This window comes from Leopardus geoffroyi, chromosome D1 (genome assembly GCF_018350155.1).
Source record: "Leopardus geoffroyi isolate Oge1 chromosome D1, O.geoffroyi_Oge1_pat1.0, whole genome shotgun sequence".
Taxonomy (NCBI): Eukaryota; Metazoa; Chordata; class Mammalia; order Carnivora; family Felidae; genus Leopardus; species Leopardus geoffroyi.
The window spans coordinates 114,011,383-114,035,178 of NC_059329.1; the positions used below are offsets into that span (position 1 = coordinate 114,011,383).

The 23,796-nt window shown below is 63.7% G+C and overlaps 1 protein-coding gene and 1 long non-coding RNA gene across 6 annotated transcripts; one reads left to right on the plus strand and one right to left on the minus strand.

Annotated features, from left to right (window-relative positions):
- The first annotated feature begins 3,722 nt into the window (after positions 1 to 3,722).
- On the plus strand, positions 3,723 to 21,986 carry IGF2 (insulin like growth factor 2). Of its 4 annotated transcripts, none has more exons than XM_045486326.1 (4): positions 3,723 to 3,832; positions 16,126 to 16,288; positions 18,110 to 18,270; positions 18,566 to 21,986. In XM_045486326.1, the coding sequence occupies exons 2-4, from the start codon at positions 16,126 to 16,128 to the stop codon at positions 18,803 to 18,805; spliced, it is 564 nt and encodes a 187-aa protein (XP_045342282.1). In that variant the 5' UTR covers positions 3,723 to 3,832; the 3' UTR covers positions 18,806 to 21,986. The 4 variants fall into 4 exon arrangements, with proteins under 4 accessions (XP_045342282.1, XP_045342283.1, XP_045342280.1 ...); XM_045486327.1 differs by lacking the exon at positions 3,723 to 3,832 and adding an exon at positions 4,620 to 4,641; XM_045486324.1 differs by lacking the exon at positions 3,723 to 3,832 and adding an exon at positions 11,077 to 11,253.
- LOC123602096 lies at positions 3,765 to 10,581 on the minus strand. Of its 2 annotated transcripts, none has more exons than XR_006714361.1 (4): positions 6,057 to 6,174; positions 5,868 to 5,945; positions 4,979 to 5,171; positions 3,765 to 4,105 (listed from the first exon to the last, which is right to left on the minus strand). It is a non-coding gene; the product is annotated as an uncharacterized LOC123602096 (long non-coding RNA). The 2 variants fall into 2 exon arrangements; XR_006714360.1 differs by lacking the exon at positions 6,057 to 6,174 and adding an exon at positions 10,471 to 10,581 and having other exon boundaries at positions 3,767 to 4,105.
- Positions 21,987 to 23,796: the final 1,810 nt, after the last annotated feature.

Below are 23,796 nucleotides of genomic sequence, written 5' to 3' on the forward strand. Positions count from 1 at the left end.
GCAATGAGGTTATTATTATGAGGTGTCCCTTCCTCCCTGCACTCCAAATTTGTCCCTTGTGTGTTCCCTCCCACTACCTGTATACCCTATAGGCCATGTGCTCTCCTTCCACCAAGGAAAACAAGTGGAATGTAGGGTTGTGGGTCACAAGCCCCACACCCACTTCCCTGACCCCCAAAGCCTCTAGTCTTGTCTCAGTGGTGCCATGGCTTAGCTAGTCTTCCAGGGGTCCTCCCCACCCAAAACCCTTTCCTCTGCTCCTTTCCTCTTGCTTGAGCATTCTGGGCTCCAAGATTTTGATAGACTAAAATAACCCTGCATGACTCTTTTTTGGGCCAGGCCTGAGATGGGAATCCAGATCAAGGCAGAATTCATATTCAAGATACCATTTGGGAGCTGGGAGTTTCCACGTTTTCAGGAGTTTGATCTGTGGGTTAAAAGGCCACTTCCCTTTCAGCCTTTTAGCTGCCCACCTTCTCAGTCTGGTGAGCCTCCCATGAAATCCTCACATCTGGCTTGGGGTCAGCCCTTCACTCTCCCTAGCCCCACATGTGGCTTGGCAAGGGGTGGCTAAGTTTTCCCATAAGAACTTGGCAATAGCCCCTTGAAACATCTGGGCATCTTGCAGCAGATAGCAGGGGACAGCACAGGATGCAAAGCCTTCAAGCCACAGAGCCCAAAGCAGAGTCAGAGCCCATACAAGCAGGTGACTGCTGCACCACAGGAACTGTGGACTGCTTCACACTGACTCCCTTCTATGTGCCCAGACCTGACTTAAGGCCCTTTAGCATCCCTTCATCCCTCCCCACCCAAGAGCCCAGCAAAGAGTCCCTCCTGCCCTCTTCCCATGAGGTGGTGTGGCTCTGGGGCATCTGCATCCTTTGGGGCACAGCTGTCAGACCTGAGTACCCCCCTCAAGTCTCTCTTCCCCACCAAAAGTCTTATTCTCTCCATTGGATGTCCCTTCCCTTTGGCTAAGGAAGGGAGTTCAGGTGATGGCTTGAGAGAGAAAGGGAGAGGGAGAGTTAAACCCCAGCATGTGCCAGAAAGCTGGGTAAACTGGGGTGCAAGGGTACTGGGAGGATGGGAGTGGTGGCCTTCTGGGAAGTACAGACGTCTTTGCCTTTCAGCGAGTCTTTGCTCTGTGGTCTGCTCTCCCTGCAACCTTGGGAGAGAGGTTTAAATTCCCAGTGAGATTTAGTCCAGTCAGGGCAGCACATCTGCTGGGCCCTCCCCCAGCTGCCGATGGCTTTGAGGCTGTGCTTCGATTGGAGTTTCAGCCAGACTCAAAGGCTGTGAACCCAGCATCCCACCCAGGGTGTCCGTGATCAAGCAGGACTGGTGCTCAGAGCTGCCATCTGCCATCATGCATGCGGTGCAGGGGGGCCAATCAGGAGTAACTGGTGAAGGGACGAAACTCCCAGACGAGGCCTCTGCCCTTGAAAGAAGGAGGGACATGACGACGTTGCACTGCAGCTGCCTTGGGAGCACCTGGAGAGAGGTTTTTCTGATCACTCTCGAACCCTGCTTCATTCTGCATATGGCCCATCGCCATTTTACCCGTGCCACGCCCACTGGCATTCCAGGGTGTCAAGTGACTGCCAGGTGTCAATCTCGGGAGGCCCCGCCCACTCTCCACCCCTCCAGATAGTCCCACCTCCTAGCTAAAGGGAGTACTTCCGATTAATGTCCACACCCACACACGCCTCTCCGTGGGGTTAGGGGGCTGGCCAAATCTCCACCCCCTAATGCATGTGCCCTGGCGTGAGAAGATGCCACAGCCAGCTGCCCAGTGGCCTCAGCACCACTGAGTGGGCACAAAGCTACCCAATTTGGAGGGGCTCGAGGAAAGGCGTGGAGGGGACGAGGAGGTGAGGGGCAAAACTGTAATTTCAGTTGGCATTTGAGCAGGTGCCGTGGTCAGCGGTGGAGACCCTGTCCCGCTTCTAGGGGCTGTTAATATGCACACTCTAAAAGTGCCCTTCATCGTCTCTCCAGCCTCAGCCTCGTCCCCCACCTCCTCCTCCCCGTCAACCCGGCTGGAGGGTCTGGGCACCACAGCCAGAGCACCCCCTGCTTTGGCGGCGACTGCTAATATTGACCCGACCAGCAGATCATCGGCCGGGCAGTTTCAGCAGAGAGCTTTGGGCACCAGTGACTCCCCCGTCCTCTTCATCCACCGCCCGGGAGCTTCGGGGACTACGCAGCGACTAGAGTACAGGTGACCGGGCTTCCCTCCCTCTTGCTGCAGCCTCTCAGTGTGAGAGAAAAGCTGTATTCTAAGTGTTGAGGCACGGGTGGGCTGGGGGCTTGAGGCAGCTAAAAGTATCCCCGTTTCGCAGGAGGGACACACCTCTGCTGCAGGAGGAAGGGTGAGGGCAAGCTTCCTAAGAACAGCCTCAACTTTGGAGGGTACAGGAAAGACAAGTGGGGAGGGGGCTTTTCCATAGGTCCCCACAGAGTCACAGAGGCTTTTGCAAGGAAAATAGGTTTTCCTTCACTAATCTGCCAGGCCAAGTGGGAGGGGCAGGAGTGGAGGGTAGGGCTGCCCTTCCCAGCAGGAGTGAACAGCTGTTTTTGCAAATGTAAAGGGCATGGCTTTTCTGTGTGAGAAATTTGTTCTTGCCGCACCACCACCGCCCCCAACCCCCTACCCCCCCCCCCCCAACCTCCCAGTCCCAACCAAAGACAAACAGGACACTGTGCAGAGGGCCGGGGGCCCAAGATTTTGGAGCAGTTTTTTTATACCATTTTAAAAGCAAAGCACCCCCCTTCTCCCCACTCCCTACACCTCCTGACCATAACCAAAGAACCCCACTAAGTATTTGGAAAGGGGAGTGAGAAGGAAGAGGATGAAGGGCAATGCTGCTTGTACCCACGGCAGGATTAAAAGAGTAAAGCTTCTCTCTCCCTGCTGGCGGGCCCAGTTCTCCTGTTGCCTCTCTTGCCCACAGAACTGAGTGGTGGGGCAAGGGCAGTTTCCCGGGGGAGTGCATGATTATGTCCCCTCCATGTGGGGTCCCAGACTCCTCCATACACCCAGTGTGGTGTTTGTGGGGACAGATCTCATTTCCCCAGGGAAGCTCAGTGTCCCACGGGACCTCTCCAACCATCCAGGGGCTTTCTGAATACAGAGCTGTGCCCTTTGTTTTGTTCCTGACCCCCTCCTTGCTTCCACCCAAGGTGGGAATGTTGGAGTTGGGGGGGGGTCATATTGTGTATTGTGATCCCCCAAGGCATGCCTTTCGTGTGCAACTCCACCCCATGCCCAGGCACAAGTCCACACCAGCCAGGAAGGGGCAGGCCACCCAACAGAAGGGTCTCCTGCCTCTGTGGGCAAGCAACCTTTTCAGGCTTGGCTCTTGGGAAGTCCAGCTTTAGGTGAACTGTGGGCCTCTTCCTCCTTCCCTTGTACTTTGAAAGAGGGAGAGCTAGGCAGCCATAAGGACAGGAAAGGAAGCTACTACCCAAAACCCTGGCAAGGTAACTTTCAGGCCTCCTCACTGAACAGCCAGGGGAGGAGGGGGCTCCGGCTGGCAGAGGACTTGTCTTAAAAGGGTTCATCTCAGGAACACCTTTGTGTTTCCCCTAGGGGCCGAAGAGTCACTGTTGAGCTCCCTGAGGAGGAGGTGGATCCCAAGACCCAGGGCCCGGCATCTCACCCAGCTGAGCCCCCAGCCCAGGCTGCCCCCCAGCTGGAGCCACAGCCCGAGTCACAGCCAGCCAGAGCTGCTGGAGAACCCAGCCCAGAGGTGAGCTGCTGCGGCCTGTGGCCCAGGCGGTCCCCTCGCGCTCAGAACTGAGGCCTGTGGCCAGCCCCAGCCCCACAGAGGTGAGTGTCTTCAGACCCCCAGGGCTGTGCAGAGGTGTCCACGGGTTCAGCCCTCCAAGTGCCAGGGTCTGTGCCAGGGCCTTGTTTCCTTCAGTTCATGGAGCCCCTCTCCCCTCAGGCCCAGGGAAGCCGGGGTGTATTCAGAGCCACACCACAGGCATCTGTGAGTCAGGGGGTCTGCTCCTGGTGCCTGACTGTCCCTTGGTGGCTCAGGTGTGGGTGCAGCAAGCCCCTTGCCATCTGGGCTCCACAGCCGTCCTTGGAAGGGAGCTCCTGGAAGAAGAAGGGCAAGGGAGGTGGACAGGGCAGTCCATGGGAGCGGGGTGGGGGGGGGGCAGACAAGGTGGGGACAGAATTGGAGGAAGGGGAAAGAAAACAGGGAGGGGAAGAGGGAAAACTCATCAGTTGTGAATCAGGAGACCCCGGGAAGGCGGGGCTCAGCTGGGGCACATGAGACCCAGGTCCTCCCTGCCCTGGGCTGCTGGGCTGTGGGACCTCACACGAGTGGCTTGACCTCTCTGGGTCCCTATTTGTCAAAGTGGGTGGCAGTCGCAGACCTCCTGACTGCTCAGTTGTGAGAAGAAAGGGAGGTAGTGGCCCAAGGACAGCAGGGGCACTGCAGTGAGGCGGAGGGCCTTAGAGCACCGGTGTCAGGATTCCATTGTGTTCAGCCGGAGGGGCTTCCTGTGTGTGTGTTCGAGTGGGGGTTGGTGGGGGGGGACTAGAAAGCCCTGGGGCCAGAGTGCCTGGGACACTTCTGGAACAAGCTCCGTGGTGGTGGCCACAGCGGTTCACGGTTCACTGACAAGGTACTGGGGTGGGGGCACACGCTGAGCTGCCCTGGAGGGGTGCTCTGCGCCAGGGTCTTGGGGAGCTTTGGAAGTGGGGGTGGGGCGGGTGATTGTTCTTGCGCTGGACCCACAAGTCACAGAGGCCACCCTTCAGAGCCCGCAGGGAGGGACCCAGCAGGTGACCCCCTTCTAGGCCGGTTTACCCATCTGAGAGAGAGGCCAAGAACATTCTTTTAAAGGGGTGTTTATTCCAGATGCTACATAAAACAGTACAATAGCGGCCTTGCCTGGGTCCTTCCCCAGTGTGCCAGTGCTCAGCCCCCTCCCCTGCGCCCCCCACCCGACCCCTACCTACTTTTCGGCTTTTGGTTTATTGATCTGTGGCCTGTGGTGTCTTGTGCCCTGGGTAGCTCTCGTGCTGTCGGGTCCTGGTGGTTCCGGGTGGGCCCGCTGGGTCCCTGGTCCCTCACTTCCAGCTGGGGCTGTGCCGGCTGCGTCCCTCCAGAGCTCAGAGCAGGGCCTGGGCCTCGGCGGCGGCGGCGGGTGCCCTGTGGTGGGGGAGGGAGGGAGGGGTGCTCAGGGGACCCTCAGAGAATGGAGCAGGGTTTGTAGATTGCTGGGCTCGGACCCAGGGAGCAGGAGCGGCCAGCCTGGAGCCAGAGCTGTGGGAGGGAGCCGGGGAAGGAGAAAGGCTGCCTGCTGGGAGCTGGGGAGCAGGGGAGCCGGGGCTCCCAGGGAGCCGGGAGGCGGGAGCGAGCGCAGCCCAGCCGCAGGCCTGGCGTGTAGAGGCCAGGATCAGTGGGTGAGTCCGAATCGTGGGGGGATGATGATTCTCCGTGGAGCGTGGGTTTGCGATCTGCAGGGGAGGCTTGTGCTGCCCTGGTGCTGGAGCAGGGCAGCGGGGGTGGGGGTGGGGGTGGGTGGGGTAGAGCTGAAGTTCCGCCAGCCAAGCTCTGGGCAAAAGGGACCCCAGCCCCACAAGGGGCCTGAGCTGCAGCTCCCTTCCTACCGTGGAGGGCCGGAAGTCGGGGAGAGCCTGACGCTGGTCAGGGGCGGCCAGTGCCTTTTTTGAGCCCTAGGGTGACCCGGATCTGCCCCCTTCAAGCCTGCCCCTCTAGCCACACTTTTGACTAAATAAGGCAAGGGTTCAGCAGGCAGCCCCGCGGGGGGAGGGAGAGCATGTGCGCTCCCCCCTTGCCCTGATGGCTCAGTCTGGCACCCCAAAGTGGCCTCAGCCGTCCTACCTCCAAGGTCCAGGCAGCAGCTCAAGGGCACGTCTCCGAACTTCTCCAAGCTTCTCCTGGCTTCTCCAGGGCCGGCGCCTGTGTGGGCAGAAAGCAGGGGAGGGACCCACTGATCAGCCGCTGGCGTGATTGCCCCCCCAGGCACCCCCAACCAGGGGGAAAGCCCACACTTTGAAAAGGGGCTCTCACCTCAGCACACGCTGCCCCCCACTCCCAGCCCCTGGGGAAGCAGGCCTGGAGGAAAGGTGGAGACCCCAGAGCAGAGCCAACTGGGGGGGGGGGGGCTAAATTCGTCCATAAGCAGAGGTCCTCCAAAGGATCCAAAATCTGTTCTGGGCTCCCAGGGACCCTGTTCCTCACCTCCCCCCCCCCCCCAATTTCACAGGTCTTTACGCAGTGGGGAGTGACTTCAAGGCACCTGAAGCTCCCTTCTCACCCTCCCTCCGTCCCCAGGCACACCCGCCCAGGCCAGAAAGCCGGGGACACGGGAGGCTGCGAACGAAGGCTGGCGGAGAGGGGAGGGGGCGGTGATGGGTGGGGGGAGACAGGCCAGATGTTCTTGGAATGGGACACGGGGTGATTGATGTGGACTGGAATTTGAAGGGGGAACATTCCCCACGTGCCTGGGGCTCTGGGTGGAAAATGGACTGTTTTTCATGGAGGGGGGGGGTGTCCCTGTCCTGCCAAACTAATGTGGAGGACTGCCTCAGCCCTGACTGGGTCCCCACACCTGTCCAGTGGCATTAACCCCTGCCCTCCCAGAATGTCAGGCTTTGAGCTGCTTCCCTCTAACTGGGGTCCTTCTGTGGGGTGACTTTGGGTACAAGCGATGCTGTCCCAGCCCCAGGATCCCCACCATTCCTCTGTCCCCAGCAATGCCTTTTTCCTCGCAGCTCCTTACCCCTCAGGTACCCCCCAGGGTCGCTGCCCCCCACCCTCAAGATCGCCCAGTTCCCAGGGGGTGGCCGTGTTCCTGCCGCCAGCGCCCTGCGCCTGCGTCGGGTTCAGTACTGGCTTTTAAGCAATTGACTTTCCCGGCAGGGAGAGAGAGACTTCGCGTGAAAATGCTCTTTGAAACAACGAAAGGACACCCCTGGCACCCTGGCCACCGTGCGGTCCTGCCCCGTCCCTCCTCCCCATGCCGGCTCTTCTCTTGTTCCTCATTCCCTCCCCTCTTCCGAGTTACCCAAGCGAATGGGCTTCGCCGTCGTTTGGGGACCGGGAAAGGCGGGAGCGGCGCTCGCGGAGCGCCCCGGCGCGCGGGGGGTGGCCGTCTGGGGTGCTCCAGGGCCCCCAAGCCGAGCCGGGGACGAGCCTGCCCGCGGCGGCGGCCCGGCCGCGGCTTCGCCTAGGCTCGCAGCGCGGGAGCGCGTGGGGCGCGGCGGCGACGGGGAGCGCGGGGCCGTCCTCCGAGGCGGCCGGGCAGGGAGCCCGGGGCCCCGGGAGCGCCGGGGAGCCGCGCCCGGGTTCCTCCCTTCCTCCCGACGCCCGCTCCGCCGGGCCGCTGCCGCAGGCGCGCTCACCGCGCCAGAAGGCAGGAGAGAGAGAAGCCACGCTCCTTCCGGGGCGCGCGCCCCGGGGGGCCCGGCGCTACCTGCCCGCGCCCGCGGCCCCCGGGGAGGGCGCCCCTGCTCCGCGCGCGCGAGCCCCCAGACGCGGGGGAGCGCCGGCGGCGCGCCGCCTGCCCGGCACCCGGGGCTCCGCCGCTGCGAGGCAGCCCTCCACCTCCGGGGTCCCCAGTCACCGAGCGACTTCCCTGCTCCCACCAAACGCGGGCATTATTATTATTTTTTCCCCGGGATCCTCCAAATGTCAGGCTTGCTCCCAAGCCCTCCGAATGCATCCAGCATTTCCCCAGGTCACAAGAATTTTCTTGGACATCAGTTTCCGGGGACCTGGAAACCGGAGCCCGGGCTGCGTTCCCCCAGATTCACCTAGTGGCCTGGATCCCCAAACTCATTGGGCACTTTCCCCCAGGCTCTTAACAGTTTTGTACACCCTGCTCCCATCCTACCGATCCGCATACCGCCAGTGCGGATCCCCCCAAATTTAAACGTTACCCCCAGGTCCTGTGGTCTTGCTGACCCATTTGCCTGGCTCCCCAGAAGGTGGACAGTGTTTTTCTGGCACTTAGGCATCGTCTCCAAAACAAGTGAAGCCCTTCCCCTGTGTCTCCATAATTTTGCACGTGAAATTCAGGGTCTCCCAAGCATTCTGTCCCCGCTCTGCCCCCCGACACTGAAGCCCTGTTCTCCCGGTTCACCACAGTTTGGGATCTTATCCGCCGAGTTCCACAAATTTACTGGCACCAGCCTGGGTTCCCTACATTTTACACAAAGACTCCCAGGTTCCCCCAACACCACGAGCAATCTTCCCAGAACCCTCAGAGTTTGAACGTGGTTTTCTATTCTTTCACTAAAAGGTAGGCATTACACCCAAAGGACACCAAGCCCTGTTCCGAACCACAGACAGTCTGCTCTTTTTTCGTGCCTTCCACAAAGCCCAGAGGTTGATTTCTGATCCCCAGAACTCACTGACCAATTTGTGTGTGTGTCGGGGGTGCCATGAAAGATGCGGGAGCGTTTGTTTACAGGGCTCTCCAAGCTCCCTGGCCACTAATCAGGTCCCTTACAGTTTAGACACTGTCACCCAGGCCCGGAAAGCACACTGAGCAATTACCGGAGATGTGCTTCTTGGTGACTGTGGTTTATGCAGGTTCCCCTGGGTCCCACCGCGCACAAAACAGACGCCCACGCAAAGCCCGTGTCTCCTTATACCGGGCTCTGTTGGGTGTTCCCAGGAACCGAATATTCTGAATATTTTCTCTGCACCATAAGATTTTGAGTATTAAAAAAAAAATTCCCTGTATCCCACTGGCTCACTGACAAAAGTCCAGATTTTCTAAAATTCAGACAGTGGTCTCAAATCCCAGGATGACACTGGACCCTTTTCCTGTTCCCTTGTATTTGGACATGCTGGGTTCTCCTCTCAAATATTTCTTATTGCCTTCCAGGCCCGTAAACACAGGCCCCAAAACTTCTTGGGCCCCAAAGCATCTTGGGCACCCACAAAGTCACCCAAAATGTAAGCAATGTTTCCTGGGTCTCTCACACACCGAAAACTCCTCATAGGTCACCAGTTTTGGACACTGATTTTCTAGGCCTCATGACCTACGAACTCGTAATCTTTTCCCTTAAAGCTTAGATATTGATCCCCAATTTTCCTGAGGACTCTGAGTAACTCCTCTGGATCCCCAGATTCAAAAATTAGTTTTCCGGGGCCTCCAAACTGAGACATGTCTCCCAGCCCTCCAAAATAAATTGGGACTTTGCCCCCGCTTCCACAAAACAACTGAGCCTTTTTTGGACACTGATTTTTGAGTCCCCTGAATTTACGACCCTTGCCCCAGGTCCCCGTAAATTTAGGCAGCTTCCCATGGGCTCCCCAAAATGAAAATGTCCAGGGATCAAAAAATATCCTAGAAATCCCAGGTCTTATGGGCCTGTGTCCTACAAGCTTCCTGGCTACTCACCAGGGCCCCTGAAATTTAGATCTCTGCCTCCATTGGACAATTCCCATGGATCCCCAAAACTTGGGCCATTGTAGACAGTGCCCAAGAAAACAGTATATTTTTCCCCTGTTCATCAGAAATAAACTAATTGAAATCAAATAGAAAATTAAAATATAAAGGGACATGGATTTTCTGGATTTCGCAGGTGTACTGATCACACCCCAGTTTCCCCCCACATTTAGACAGTATTTCTCGAGTCCCTACAGGACAGTGAGAATTCTCCTCAAAGCCACGACAATTATGGAGTTCACCTCCTTGGCCTCGCAGGCACCCAGGCCCCTAACCTGCATTCGTCAACTGTGGAAGCAATTCTGTATTTCCCGTCACCACACTGAGACTTTGCCTAGCCCCCCCAAAGTGTGTTCAGTGTTTCACTCCCCCCAATTTTAGATAACGTGCCTTTTAGGTACCCCCTGCGTTTCGCAGGTGAGAATTTTCCCAGAGTCACCCCAAAACCTACCTCCCACAAATTAGCCTAGGGTTCCCCCTAAGCTTGCTGACCAAGATGCTAGGGCCCCCACATGTTTGACTCCGATTTCTTGGCCCCCGCGAGCCCTGAGCCACCAGACTTGGACCCTGTATCTGGAGTCTCAAATTTAGTCATTGATTACAGCTCCCCACATCAAGGGAGCCTCCCTCGGGTCTCCTACGTCGGGGTACTGGGGCCTTCGGCCGCAAACCACACGGAGCTCTGACTTGCCTTCCGATATCTGGGCATTGTTCCCGGCCCGCCCGCAGCCCCTCGGCAGCTTTCTCGGCCCCGCTCGCGGCGGGGCACGAGTTTCAGGCCTCTCTTCGTCTCCTACGAAAGCCCCCGAGCTGCCCGGATTTGGGAGATTTCTCTCTGCGTTCCCCCAACACACTTGGCCCTGCAGCGTATCCGCCAGGACGTGGGCAGTGCTTCTCCCGCGTCCAGGAAAACGACTGGGCATTGCCCCCAGTTTCCCCCAAATTTGGGCATTGTCCCCGGGTCTTCCAACGGACTGGGCGTTGCCCCCGGACATTGGGGACTGCCCCCGGGGTCTCGCTCACCTTCAGCAGCGTCCACCGCCGCCTCAGAGCGCTCGCTTTGCTGCCTCAGCTCCTTCTGCGCCCGCGGACGCAGCCTCCAGCCTCCAGCCTCGCGGTGAGCTCCCCGCCGCCTCCGCGGCCCCGGCCCGGCTCCCCTCCCGCCCCGCCACTGTCCCGCCGGGGCCGCCGCTCGCCGGGCGGGCGCAGGAGCCCGCTGAGGGCTTGCGGCTCGGCGGCCGCGCTTGCTGCTGGGGCCGCGCGCCCCGAAACCCGCGCCGCTTTCGTTTGCTTTTTGCAAAGCTCACGACCGTGGGGGGAAGGGGCCGTGGCGGCCCCCAGTTGGGGAGGGCCTGGCGCTGGGTCGCAGGGACGCCGTGGAGAGGCGCACCCCGCTCTGGCGGCGCGGCGCCTCCAAGTCCGCCAGGCAGGGGACTCGGGGAGGCGCGCGCGGAGCGCGGGCGAAGTGATTGATGGCGGAGCGAGGGGGCGAGCCGGCGCGGGCTTCCGCCGGCCGCGGCCCCTTCCCCTCGGAGAGGCGCGGGTGGCCGGGGGCGCCGAGGGGCGGGCGGGACGCCGGGGCTTGTGCGTGGTTTTGACTTGGTAAAAATCACGACTTCTTACGTCGTCCAAACTCTCCAGGAGATGGTTTCCCCAGACCCCCAAATTATCGTGGTGGCCCCCGGGGCCGAACCCGAGTCTACGCAAGTCCAACGCACTGAGGACGGGGGAACCATTCTCCGGATATTTTGGGTGGGCCCCAAAGGCGAGCTGCTTAGACGAACCCCGGTGAGCTCGGTCATGCAGGTAGGATTGGAGCGCCGCTTCCCGCCCTGCTCTTCCGTCCCCGGCCAGGCGCGGCCTCGGTCGGCCCCATCGGCCGGCGCTCCCCGGGAACCGCACCTGGCGGCCGCCGCAGCTGCACCCCGGCTCCCGCGCGGCACCGGGGGGCGCTCAGGTTCTGGCTGCTGCGACTCCAGGAGCCGCGCCTGCTCGGGCAGGTGGCGGCCGCGCGCCATGCCCAAGCCCCGGGCTTCCTCCCTCCCCTGCCGCTCCCCGCGGGACTCGGGGACCCCCCGACCGGGCGCCGCCAAACCACCTGCGTCCTCCTCACTCTGGACCGCGCGCGCCCGCCGCGTAGCCCCCGGCCGCCGCTAGGGCTCGGGACACCGCCCACCCCTCTCGCTTCGCGCCCCCCGCGTGCGCGAACCTAGAGACCCCTAGGAATCTAGAGATCCCGGGAACCCGAGCGTCCCCCCTCCCCCCGCCCCTCCCCCCCCCCCCCCCCCCCGACACACACTTCAGAACGGGAGACTCGGGACTCGGGATTTCTTTCGCATTCTGCCGCTCCCCGCCCCCAGCCCAATCTGGCCCCGAGCACCCCACAGCACCCCCCCCCTACCGTCGCCCCCGGGCCGGGGGCCCCCAGCCCGCGGCCCACCCACCACCCCCCCCACCCCACCCCCAGCTCGCCTTGCGGGGGCGGTCCGGGAGGCGGGGCCAGCGCCCCTCGGGCGCCCATTGGCGCGGGCGCGGGGCCAGCGGGGCCCGAGCGGGCGCCGCGCCGCGGGGTGGCGCGGCTATAAGAGCCGGGCGTTGGCGCCCGCAGTTCGCCTGCTCTCCGGCGGAGCTGCGTGAGGCCAGGCCGGCCCCCGGCCCCCCCCTTCCGGCCGCCCCCGCCTCCTGGCCCACGCCCGCCCGCGCTCGGCCCGCCAGCGCCTCCACCCGGCCGGCGGCCCCGCGTCTTCGCCGCCCGCCGACACGCTGCTGACTCCCGCCTCGGGCGCCGTCGGCGGGGCCGCGCTCCGCCGGGCCTGCGGATCCCCGCCGCCTCCTCTTCCATCTACCTCAACGCCCGCCCCCGCTTCGCCCGAGGAGGCGGTCCCCCCCGCAGGCAGTCCGGCTCGCAGGCCGCCGGCGTTGTCACCCCCCCGCGCTGTCCCCCAGCCCTCCCCGGCGCGCGGCCGGCCGCTCCCCCCTCCTCGCCGCGTCCCGAGCGGCTCGGCGCAGCCACCGCCACCGCCACCCCACCCCCGGGCCCGGGCTCGCGACGGCCGAGGGCTCCGTCGGCCCAATCCGAGCTGGGCGCCCGCGGCCCGGGCGCCCTTCCGCTCCGCCCCCCTCCGCACCTTCCCCGGCCCTCGACGTCGCGCCCTGCCCCGGCTTCTCTGTGCTCCCCGGCCCCCTCTCCGGCCTCTGGCCCCGGCGCCCGCTCTCCGCTCTCCCGCAGCCTGCCCTTCGCTCCCTCCCGTCCCCCCCGGCTCCTTGCCTCCGACTCCCTCCCCCTCCACGCCCGCCCTCTCGCCTCGCCGTCCCGAAGCGGATTAATTATACGCTTTCTGTTTCTCTCCGCGCTGTTCTCCCCCGCTGCGAGCCTGCCCGCCTCTCGCTGTCCTCTCTCCCTCTCTCGCCCTCTCTTCGGCCCCCCCCCTTTCACGTTCTCTCTGTGTCTCTCACTATCTCTGCCCCCCTCTATCCTTGATACAACAGCTGACCTCATTTCCCGATACCCTTTCCCCCCCTAAAAGTACAACATCTGGCCCGCCCCAGCCCGCGGACAGCCCGCCCTCCCCAGACGATCAGACGAGTCCCCCCCCCCCAAAAAAAAAGCCATCCCCCCGTTCTGCCCCGTCGCACATTCGGCCCCCGCGACTCGGCCAGAGCGGCGCTGGCACAGGAGTGTCCGGCAGGAGGGCCAGCGCCCGCTGCTCGGTTTGCGATACGCAGCAGGGAGGTGGGCCGCAGCTGTGCCGGCTTCCAGGTAAGCGGCGTGCGGGCCGGCCGGGCGGGGACGGGGGGCCCGGCGGGCCCCGGGCGGGGGTGGGGGGGAGGGGAGGAGGCCGCGGGTCCGGCTCCCCGTGGCGAAGCCCGCGCTCTCCCCAGCGCCGCGGAGGAGGGGCGGGGGTGGGGTGGGGTGGGGTGGGGGGGCTGGCTGGGGGCTTCGGGAAGTGCCCAGGGAGGTGCGAGCTGTCTGCAGAGGCGACTTCCTGGTCGGCTTGTGGGTGCAGCGGGGTGTTGCTGAAAGCCTGCGAGTTGTGCCGTGCGGGGGCGGGCCGTGTCCCCCAGGGTGCCGGGTAACGAGGAGGGGCGCGAGCCTCAGAAACCCACCCTGCTATGTTGACGCCGTGCCAGCAAGACTGAAGGAGGAAAACGGGGTGGGCGGGGCCAGGATGGAACAGGGGGCGACTTGGCAAAAGGCTCACACCCGGCGCCACATTTGCAGTTGACCCCCTCCCCCCCACGCGCGGGTGCACGCCCCCCCACACACACACACAGCCCCCTCCCTGTCCCTGTCCCTGTCCCCACCGTTTCCACCAGGGAATCTGGGGAGAGGGGCCGGTGGGAGGCTCCGAAGGGCAGGAGTGTACAGCCTGGAGAGGGTAGCTGCCCCTGCCCAGTGGGGTAGATGGAACTTTCCATGCAAGGGGGTGTAGAGCAGCCCCCCTGCCTCCCCTTCCCCCCACTGCCTGGCGCCTAGAGGGGCTGGGGGTGCAGGAGGAGCCCCCCACCCCCACCCCCACCCCGGGGTACTTTGCTGAGGGATGGTCCGGAGCAAGTTGTTGGGGGTGCGGGAGAGAAGGGACTGGCTGGGAAGAGGGAGGGGGCGGGAGCAAAGGGGGCGGGGGGAGTGGTCAGCAGGGAGAGGGGTGGGGGGTAGGGTGGAGCCGGGGCTGGGAGGAGCCGGCTCAGACATAAAAGCCAAAGCACTGACCAGCCTGCAAACTGGACATTAGCTTCTCCTGTGAGGCAGTCCTTCCAGCCTCCTCCTCCTCCTCCTCCTCCAGCCCCAGCGAGCCTCCTGTCCAGCTGCAGGTAACCGGGGCTGTTGAGCGAGGACCCCCGCTGCCCTCTCGCTCCGGCCCGCCCTGCCCTGCCCGCCCCCGCTGACGGGGGGGCCTCGGGCCTCAGCCCCTCAGCCCCTCCTCTCCGCCTCTGCCCTCCTCGCCCCTGGCCTCCCTCCTCCCCGCCACCGCTGGCTCACCTGGCCCAGAGGGCACGCCTCTCACCGGGCCTCTGCTCTCCACTGGTGCCGGCCGGGACCCCTCACTGGAGTGGCTGGCTTGCAGAGGGTGCAGCTGTGGCTCGCTCGGAAGGCGCCCAGTCACTAGCTGGCCAGATTGTTCTTAGAATTTGGAAGGGGGCAGCGGCGGGGGGCAGCTTGGGAGACTGGCTGGGGCCAGGTCCAAGGCGGGAGGAGGTGGGGGGGGGGAGGAGGTGAGGGGGGGCACACTTCACACCCTCCTGTGGAGCTGGCCTCTGCTCTTTAGCCGAGTTGAAGCGGGACTGTGCTCCCTTCTTGGTTGCCTCCTCTCTTGCACGATTTATGGCACCAGAAATTCCCTGGGCCTAGCGTGCAGCGGCCTCGCTCCAGGCTGGGAAGGGGCACGCTGCTTGGTGGCCCCCCCCCCACCCCCCGCCCCGCCCCCGGGCCCACCGGGTGTGGAGCCTGGGAGGGGCACATCCGGGCAGGCTGCCCAGCCCCCGGCTTGGGTAGCCTCAGGGTGCCAGTGGGCTCGGAGGCACTGGGCCGTGGCTGTCGCCCCAGAAGGGGCTTGTACCTGGGCCTGTGGAGGGTTTCCAGGGGCTACCTGCCTGTGGTTGGGAGGGGGGGGCTTCCACTTTCTGGAGGGGGCAGGGGTAGCTTGCTGGGTCTAAAAGAGAACCTGAGGCCCCCTCCCAAGCCCTCCCAAGCCTTAAGGGGCCTGGTTAACCCTGGCCCCGGGGCCTTGCAGCCACACAGCCCGTGCAGGGGGTGTGTCCCGAGACGTGCTTCTCTGTCCGGACTGGGCCCCAAGGACCTGGTGTCCAGCCTCCAGCTGGCCTGACTTGTTCTCTCCAGCTCCCTGGGTGGGGTTTGGTACCTGAGTGGGGAGAGGGTCTGATGAACCCACAGGGACCTTGAGGTGCCTGGCCCTGGAGGGTGGGTGTGATGCCAGGCCCGGAGAGGAGGCCTTGGGCCTTTTTGTGTGTTTTGGGGTGCCCAGGGCAGGCCGGAGTGGGGGACTGGGCGATTCAGGAGAATGAGGCCCCCGGAAGTGTGGCTGGCACTACATAGTAACCACTGGATCCTTGACCTGAGCTTTGCTCGGTCCCCGGGGTGGGGGGTGGGGGGGTGGCTGGGAGGGTGGAAGAGGCTGTGGGGGAGGGGGAAGGGGTGGGATTGGCACAGCAGGACCCCTGCTGCTTTGGGGGGGGCAGGTCCTCTGGGATGCACACAGCTCTGCGGTGGGGTGGGGCCGTCTGCCATCTTGGCTGATGCGGGGAGGCCTGCGGAGTGGCCACTGCCCTGCGCTGGTCCCGCCCCCCCATGACTTCATAGGACAGAGGCCAGGTTCAGTGTCCAGCCCTGTCCCCTGCGGCTCTGGGGTGTGGCTGAGCCCCTGCGGTGGTGACGGCGGGGGCGATCATCCCCTCGTGAAACTTGGTGCCCATCAAAGACATGCTTCACACACATCCGCTCAAACCTGGGGCGACTGCGCACCCCGCCTGGGCAGGAGAGCACGCGTTCTTTCTGTCATTAGAGCGGCCACGTTTAGGACATGACGATCTAAAGCTGTAACCGAACTTGGAATCAGGAGGTGGCTGGGCTGGTGTCTCCCAGAGGCCCCGGCCTGGCGGGGCGGCGGGAGTGGCCTCCGGCCCTGGACTTGGCTCATGGCCTCCTCTCTCCGCCCCTAGATGCCGATGGGGGTCCCAATGGGGAAGTCGATGCTGGTGTTGCTCACCTTCTTGGCCTTGGCCTCGTGCTGCTTTGCTGCTTACCGCCCCAGTGAGACCCTGTGCGGCGGGGAGCTGGTGGACACCCTCCAGTTTGTCTGTGGGGACCGCGGCTTTTACTTCAGTAAGTAGCCCAGTGTGCGTTGGGGCGGGGGTGGGGGGGCGCACGCAGCAGGTGCTCTATAAATGCTGGACACCTCCCTCCCGTCTCTCAGACGCCCATGGACACCTCCTGGGATACCTGGTGTGGGTGGCCAGGCACAGGGGAGCTACTGAGACTTCATGAGCACAGTTGGGACCCTGGAGTCCGCATTTATTGGGCACCTGCAGTGAGCATGGCTGGTGCCCACACCCCTGACCTTCCTGTGACACGATGAAAAGTAGAATGCCCTCCTCCCAGGCAGGGTGGGATCTAGGTGGGGGCCAGGCCGTAGCAGGTGCGGGTGGGGTGCAGGGTGGGCCGGAGGCAGACCCCAGTCCTGGCAGGGAGGCGGACTTTCCCTCACAGCTTCTTCCTGAGCTGCTCTTGGGCGGGCTGTGGGCACAAAAGTTTCCCACACATCTGGGGCGGGGGGGGGGGGGGTGCGTCTGCCATGTAGATGGCGGGCAGGTATTTGCGGATTACCTGATTGAGCGTTTGCTAGAACGGATCAGAGACCCCTAAAAACCAAACGTGTGTTGCATGCCCCATGGGCTGGGGGGGGTGGTGCCGAGCTCCCCCCACCCCAGGCTTGCAGGAGAGGAGATGAGGCCCTGCCTACAAGACACTGGGGGGCGGGGTGGGGCATCCGCCTGAGGGGTGGGCCTCAGCGTGGGCTTGGGCTGTTTCTTGGGCTTCTCTCTTTCCGTGTGCATCCTGGGGCTGGGTTTTCCCCTAGAGTGCCGCTTTTCCTTGCCCCGGGCCCTGGGTGGGGCCCCCAGTTGGAGGTGACCTCTTCCTCAGGGGCGTGGGCCATTGCCCTCCCCTCCCAGAAAGCTGGGCCTCAGGGGAGCGTTTATCTGGATAGGGGGAGGGACTGCAGAGCAGACCCAGGCTGACCCTGAAGGTGGGGAGCGCGAGCTCCCTGCCGCGGGCTCAGCCACCTCTGTTCCCAACGGGAGCCCAGACGCGGGTGGGGGCGGGGGAGGTAAGATGGTGAGGACCCTGGTGGTCACACCTGGCCCTGCTGCTCCCCGAGCGGCAGCCCCCTCTGCAGCCTCTACTTACCCAGCGGTGAAACGGGCTGCACAGACGCCAGCCTTGGTCTCTCCAAGCTTCTCTTTGAAAAGCACTCCTGCTTCTCCACGCTTTGGAAGCCCGGTCCACCCTGGCCTTGCCTGTGCCCCCCCACCCCGCCCCGGCACCTGCCTCGCTTTGGGGACAGGAAGTGGCACTGCGTAGGGTCTGGTGCCCAGGGAGTGAGGCCCCTGCAAGGAGGGCTGGGCCGAGCCCCCACCCAGTGGGACCTCCTCCCCACTGGCGCCCGTCCTCCCCCCCCTCCCCCTCCCCCTCCCCCTCCAAGGCGAGGGCCCGGACTTTTCCTTGCAGCTGACCTTGGAGCCCAAACAGCGGAGGGGCGGGGACGACGGGAGGAAAGGGGGGCGTGGTTTCATGCAGGTCCTCACTCCTCCCCTCCCGTCTTCCCCTTCTTCTCCCATGCCTGCCTCGGCGTCTCGAGGGCTACGGGCCACCCAGGGTCCTGCTCTGTTCAGGGAGGACACTTGCGTCCCAGCGTGGCCTTCAGGACCGGACCCTGCGCCCCGCATCGTGGGGGGGCGGCTGGGCCCCTGACGGGCTCACGCCTGCGCACTTTGCCCACCTCCCTGGGCAGTGGACCCTGGAGGCCGTGCCCACCGTCCGTGCGAGGGTGCGAGGGGGCTGGCGCCCTGCCTCCCCGGGGCCGGCGCCCCCTTGCCCGACTGCGGTGCACTAGGTGTTCAAGGGCGGCTCTCGTTCCCCCTGTGGGACTTCCAGGCAGGCCGGCGAGCCGCGTGAACCGCCGCAGCAGCCGTGGCATCGTGGAAGAGTGTTGCTTCCGCAGCTGTGACCTGGCCCTTCTGGAGACCTACTGCGCCGCCCCCGCCAAGTCCGAGAGGGACGTGTCGACCCCTCCGACCGTGCTTCCGGTAGGCACGGGGCCGTTGCTGCTGGGGGTGGTGGGGTGGTGGGGTGGTGGTGGGGACCCTGCTCTCCTGCCCTCTCTCTGGGGGGACCGGGGCTCAGCCAGCTCCTGGGCTCGCGGGTCCCCCACGCCAAGGACCCCGGCCCGGAGCCGGCCGTCCAGCCGTTCCCCGTGGGCAGGCGAGCCCCCTCCCCGTGTGAGGCCGCTGAGGGGTCCACGGGGGAGGGCAAGGCGGCTGGGGGCGGGAGCCGGGGAGCGGGGGCCCCCTTGACTGGTCCTCCCCTCCCCCCCACTCCCAGGACAACTTCCCCAGATACCCCGTGGGCAAGTTCTTCCAATATGACAGCTGGAAGCAATCGGCCCAGCGCCTGCGCAGGGGCCTGCCTGCCCTCCTGCGCGCCCGCCGGGGTCGCATGCTCGCCAAGGAGCTCGAGGCGTTCAGAGAGGCCAAGCGTCACCGTCCCCTGATCGCCCTGCCCACCCACGACCCCGCCGCCCACGGGGGCGCCTCTCCGGAGGCGACCGCCAATCGGAAGTGAGCCAAACTGTCGTAATTCTGCAGAATGGCACCGTCCACCTGGTGCCCTCCTCCTGACCGGGGGCCGTGTTCCATCGGGTCCCGCCTCCGACATCTCCCGGGACCATTTTCCCTCCGCGGGCTCCCCCACCCCCAGCCCCCGTGCCCCAACCTCCCCATGTCAGGCTCTTCTCTCCTTGGCCTTCTCCATCCGGCCAAGGGGAATGGTAGTAACACCTCTAAAACTAGACAAACTCAATTGGCGTTAAGTATCCCCCCAAATTATCCCCAAATCACACGACAAAATACTAAACTATGAACCCCTGAATGACGCACACACGCATGCACATCAGTCCCCTTAAAACTAATTGGCTTTTTAGAAACACCAGAACAGTGATTTGGCTTAAAAAAAAAACAAACCAAAAAACCTAAAAATATCAATTGGCTACAAAAAGGCTAGAACCAAATTGACTTAAAAATGATTGGCATCCTGAAAGAATCAGGCACCCCCCCTTCCCTCTCTTCCCCGGGGACCTCGAGTCAGATTGGCCGCGGCTCGGGCCCCTGACCAACCAGGAGAGAGGAAGGGACCCCAGATCTGCAGGCAGGCACGTCCTTGCTCTATCAGCCAGCTCCGGCCCTCCACAGGGAGAATCGGCCACCCTACGACAGCACAGCCCCTTCGCTCTGTTTTCCATCCTCGAAAACCACCATGGAGCTGGTTGGGGGTTCCCAGTAAGACCGAAGGAGGGGAGAACAGAACATGAAAACCAAAATTTGAGAAAATAAGCTTTGATTGGCCCAAACCCCCATACACCCTAAAGTCAATCCTCCCCAAACCCACACACCCCAAATTCTCACATCTCCATCCCCGCTCTAAAAAACAGGCATCCCTGCAGACACCCCCCTACATGCACACACACTCACACATGCGCAGCCCTCACACGCTCTCACGTACACGCACACAGGCACACACAGCCCCTCACGCACGCACACACTCACACGCACACACGCACACAGGTGAGTGAACCCAGCACGGTGCAGGCCGGACCACGTTCTGCCTTGGCCCCTTCTCTAAGCCGTTTGGTGATGAGGTTTTCATGGGCTGCTCTCCCCTCTGGACCCCTGGGACGCACTCCTCGGGTGGGAGAGGGTGTGTCCCAGGCCTAGGTGGGCGACCCCTCTGTCTGAGGTGACGGAGGTGCCTTTGCCCACGACCCCCGTGGTGCGAGCCCCGAAGCCCCCGGGCCCCACCGGCGTCCGTGCCCCCTACCACCGTGTGGCGCAAGGAACGGGTTTGGTGGGACTGGAGGTGGCTGTAGCTGAACGAGACGTGCCTTACAAAGTAGCCTGACCCCCTCGGTGTGCTCCGGTGAGAAAGACCTGGGGACCCCCCAGCACACCTAGGGACCATCTTTGCGGGTCCTCTGGGGGCCTCTCAGAAATGGGGGCTCCCAGGAGGCCGGCAAGGATGGTGGGGAGTGTGGGAAGTCTGGCGGTTGGAGGGGCGGGTGGGGGGCAGTGGGGGCTGGGTGGGGGGACGCTCTGGAGCAGGAGGTGGTCCTGCGGGGTTTGGAGTAGCGGAGTCAGGAGTGACAAGGAGATTTGCAGAATTACGGATTGAATTAGGAGCCCAAATTGTCGTCAATTGATCTGTTACCCCCCTTTAATTGGTTTCTCCTGGGGCTTTTTTCCTTTTTTTTTTTTTTTTTTTTTTGACCCCTCCTTAGCTTTTTACGCGCTCACACACCAAATTAATCTTACTCCCCGTCCCACGTAACAGGGGGGCAGTGACCAAGCAACGACGCACGAAACCACCACCACCACCTCGGCGGCTGAGCCGCACGTCCTGCTCCCCGCCATTTAGCGCCCCGATTCGGTTTTTGTTTTAATCTGTCCCTGTCGCTTGGGTCGAGTGGAGAGAGTGGGCCTCCGTGGGGCGCTGGCCACCGCGCCCCACGGAGAAGCCGGAGGGGAAGGGAGCGGGCCGCTGCCCGGCCTGGCCTCTGGGGACGGTGGCTGGTCCCCTGAGGTCCTGAGGGGCGGAGGAGGGGCGGGGAGGTGTCTCCTCGGTGTCAGGAAGGTGCTCGGAGGCCACCAGGAAGAGGGGGCCCCTGGCTGGCTCAGGCCGGCTGGGGGGGAAGGGGTTGCAGGTGTGTGAGTAGTCGAGGGGCTCCATCAGGCTGGAGCAGGTGGCCGCCTTCCTTGCACTTGGGGAGCCCTCCCCCCACCCCTCGGTGACACCTTGCCCACCTCCTCAGCGCCCTGTCTTGTCCCCAGGAGGCTCCGAGCTCTGCAGGGCTTCCTAGGGGCCAGGCAGGGTGAGGTCGGGGAGCTGGGGAGGTCAGGAGGGTGCAGGCCCCGCAGAGCAGGAGAGCAGGCGGAAAGGTCCATCAGCCGGGGTCGCTTGGGCCCCGAGGCCCGCGGGTCTGGTGATACCGAAGCAGCCACCACCTCGGTGCCTAGGGCTGTGGCAGGGACCCGGGCGGCTGGGAGGCTTACCTCACCCCCGCTTCTGCCCCCAGTGCAGCCCCCCTGCACGACAGCCCGACTAGCATTCTAGAGGCCCGAGGCTTCTGGGCCCTGGCGACGGGGCTGGCACGACCCTGGGGGCGGTCCGTGCCAGTCCGCTCGAGGCACAGAGGGCCCTTTGGCAGGCGTCCGGGGACTGGGCCATTCGGACCATTGGATAGAAACCCAAAGAGCCAAATCGTCGTAACTGGGACCCAGATTGGCCTGAGATCCAAAAAGACGCGGAGGCACCCTAAATTGTCTGCCCATCCTGCCGGACGCCCAGCCCACCCAGTGTTACATTCTGCCTCCTTTGGGATGGGTGCTCCGGGACGTCTGCCAACGCTCCTCTGTGTCCCCCTGTGAGCAGCTCTCCGAGGGTCCTCAGCCATCCTGACCCGGGCCCCCCTCTGACCTCCTGAGCCCCTGCTTGTGGCTGTCCATCTTTTCTCCCCCCCTCAACTGTCTTCAGCAGGACCCCCTCTTGGGTCCCCCCGCCGTGCCATCACCTGAAGACGCCCATGTGCCGAGCACCGAATGTCATCTCGCCCGCTGCCCTGGTCCATCTGGCAGTGGCTGGTGCGGGCCTCCACTTGCCCCCTTTAACATGCTGATATTTCTGGCAAAACTCATTGCTTGGGTTTTGTCTTTAACGTTTATTGCTTGCAATCCCAATAAAGCATTCAAATTTATCTTGTTCTGAGTTCTCTGCTCTTTCGCCGGCGCACGGGGTCCGGGGGTGGGGAGGGGCAGGGAGGGAGGCCCCTGGGGGTGCGGGCGCCCCTCTGCTCCCTCACGGCACAAACGGCAGGTCGGGGCGGCCTGGAAGCCTGTGCGCTTTCGGCGGGGACCAGGGCCATCTGCGTGGGGCCAGGGGCCTGGGACAATCTCAGGAGCCCAGTCCTCGAAGACGGGTGCCCCTGCTGCAAAAAGGGGCTCTGAGGGGAGGGTTTCCAGGAGCCACTGAGGAGAAGGGAAGTGTCTTCAGTGCCAACCCCAGGGGCCTCTTCCAGCCTGGGGGTGGGTGCTGGGGGCCCACTGGGTTCCAAAAAGTTCTGGAAACTAGCTGTTGCCGGAGATGGGGTTTCACGTCACCTGCCCGGCCAGCTGCACGCACACGGGCAGCCTCACACTCTCCCTGAGACAGAGGCCACAGCAGGAGCTCCTCCTCAGACCTGCACCATGTCCCCGATTGCCCTGGCCACTGGCCTTTAGGGTCCCTGGGCTGGAGAGAAGGTGACAGAGCTGGCATCCGTGATGCTCGAGGCCTCAGCTGGTCACCTCCCCGCCCGCCCCCCAAGCCCTGGGTCCAAAAGTGCGCCATTGTGGGCAGTGGGGCCAGGAAGCATTCCGCCGGCAGACCCGGGGCTCTCGGGCCTGTCTGGGTGGGGGGAAGGCCTCCCGCCCTGAACCCCACCCTTCTTCCCGTCTCTGGTGTTTCCTGGCCTGGTGCTGGGCCGTAACAGGCTCAAAGCCAGTCCTCCAAGGTCTCGGGTGGCATCCACACAGGCGGCTGTGGTGCCCACGCTCACTGAGAGCTCCAAGCAGGGGGACCCGGGGGCCGCCTGGAGGAGGCAGGACCGGCCTCCAAGGATGAGGAAAAGAGCAAGTTGGATGGGGACACCGGGCCCACCTTGGGGGCTGACGGAGGTGAGTCTGGGGGACCAGGTGAGCAGAGGGCCCAGGGCCCAGCAGTACAGGCACACCCTGCAGTGAACGGCCCTGCCCAGTTCCGCCCACTCCCGAGACCAGGTCAGAGCCCGGCTCCCACCCGCCCCCGAAGATTCACTCCGACCCTGCCCGGTTCCCCTCCTGGGACCCTCGGGGCGCTGGGCTCAGGGTCTCTCCTCCTCCCAGCTCTGGCAGCCCGCACCCTCTCCAGCTGCCCGCCCCCCCCCCCCACCGCCGCCACACCCCAGGCCCTGCCTTGCTGCCTCCTGTCCCTCACTGCAGCCCAGCCCACCTGCACCCCTCCCTGCACTGGCTTTCCCCGAGACCTCCGTGACCTCCCCTGAGCTCCCGGCAGCTCTCCTGGGTTAGCCCGGACCCCGCTCCACCGCCAGGGCTGATGCTGCCCCCACCCCAATCTGCTTGGCCCGCTGAGCCCCAGGCGTTCTGGGCCGCCCAGTTCTGCTTTTCTCCCCTCCCTCTGCTCTGTCAACTCTCCGCTCATCCCTGGGGCCTCATGCATTCATTCATTCGTTCACACACGAGGGTGAGCACTCCCGTTTGCAGGGCTCCCCGAGGCTCAGGGTCATGGAAAGAGACGTTGGGGTCTCATGGAGAAAGTTATTTTGGAGTGCAGGCCTGGAGGAGGTGGGGAGCATGGGGTTCTTCTGGAAGAAGGGGTGGAGGGGGGCCTGGGGAGTCCGGGGTTAGGGACGGAGGCCAGGCTGCAGCAGGAAGAGGGGTCAGTGTGAGAGACGAGGTCAGGGCCAGAGCCAGGGCACCGCAGGCCATTGTCACCCATTCAGCAAGCGTTTACGGATTCCTACAGTGGTG

Bases quoted from the DNA above. Each gene is read 5' to 3' on its own strand.
- IGF2 (XM_045486324.1), top strand. From the start codon at position 11,092: ATGGTTTCCCCAGACCCCCAAATTATCGTGGTGGCCCCCGGGGCCGAA. The intron at 16,289-18,109 runs GTAAGTAGCCCA...TTCCCCCTGTGG, and splicing joins GGACCGCGGCTTTTACTTCA to GACTTCCAGGCAGGCCGGCG. The intron at 18,271-18,565 runs GTAGGCACGGGG...CCCCACTCCCAG, and splicing joins CCCCTCCGACCGTGCTTCCG to GACAACTTCCCCAGATACCC.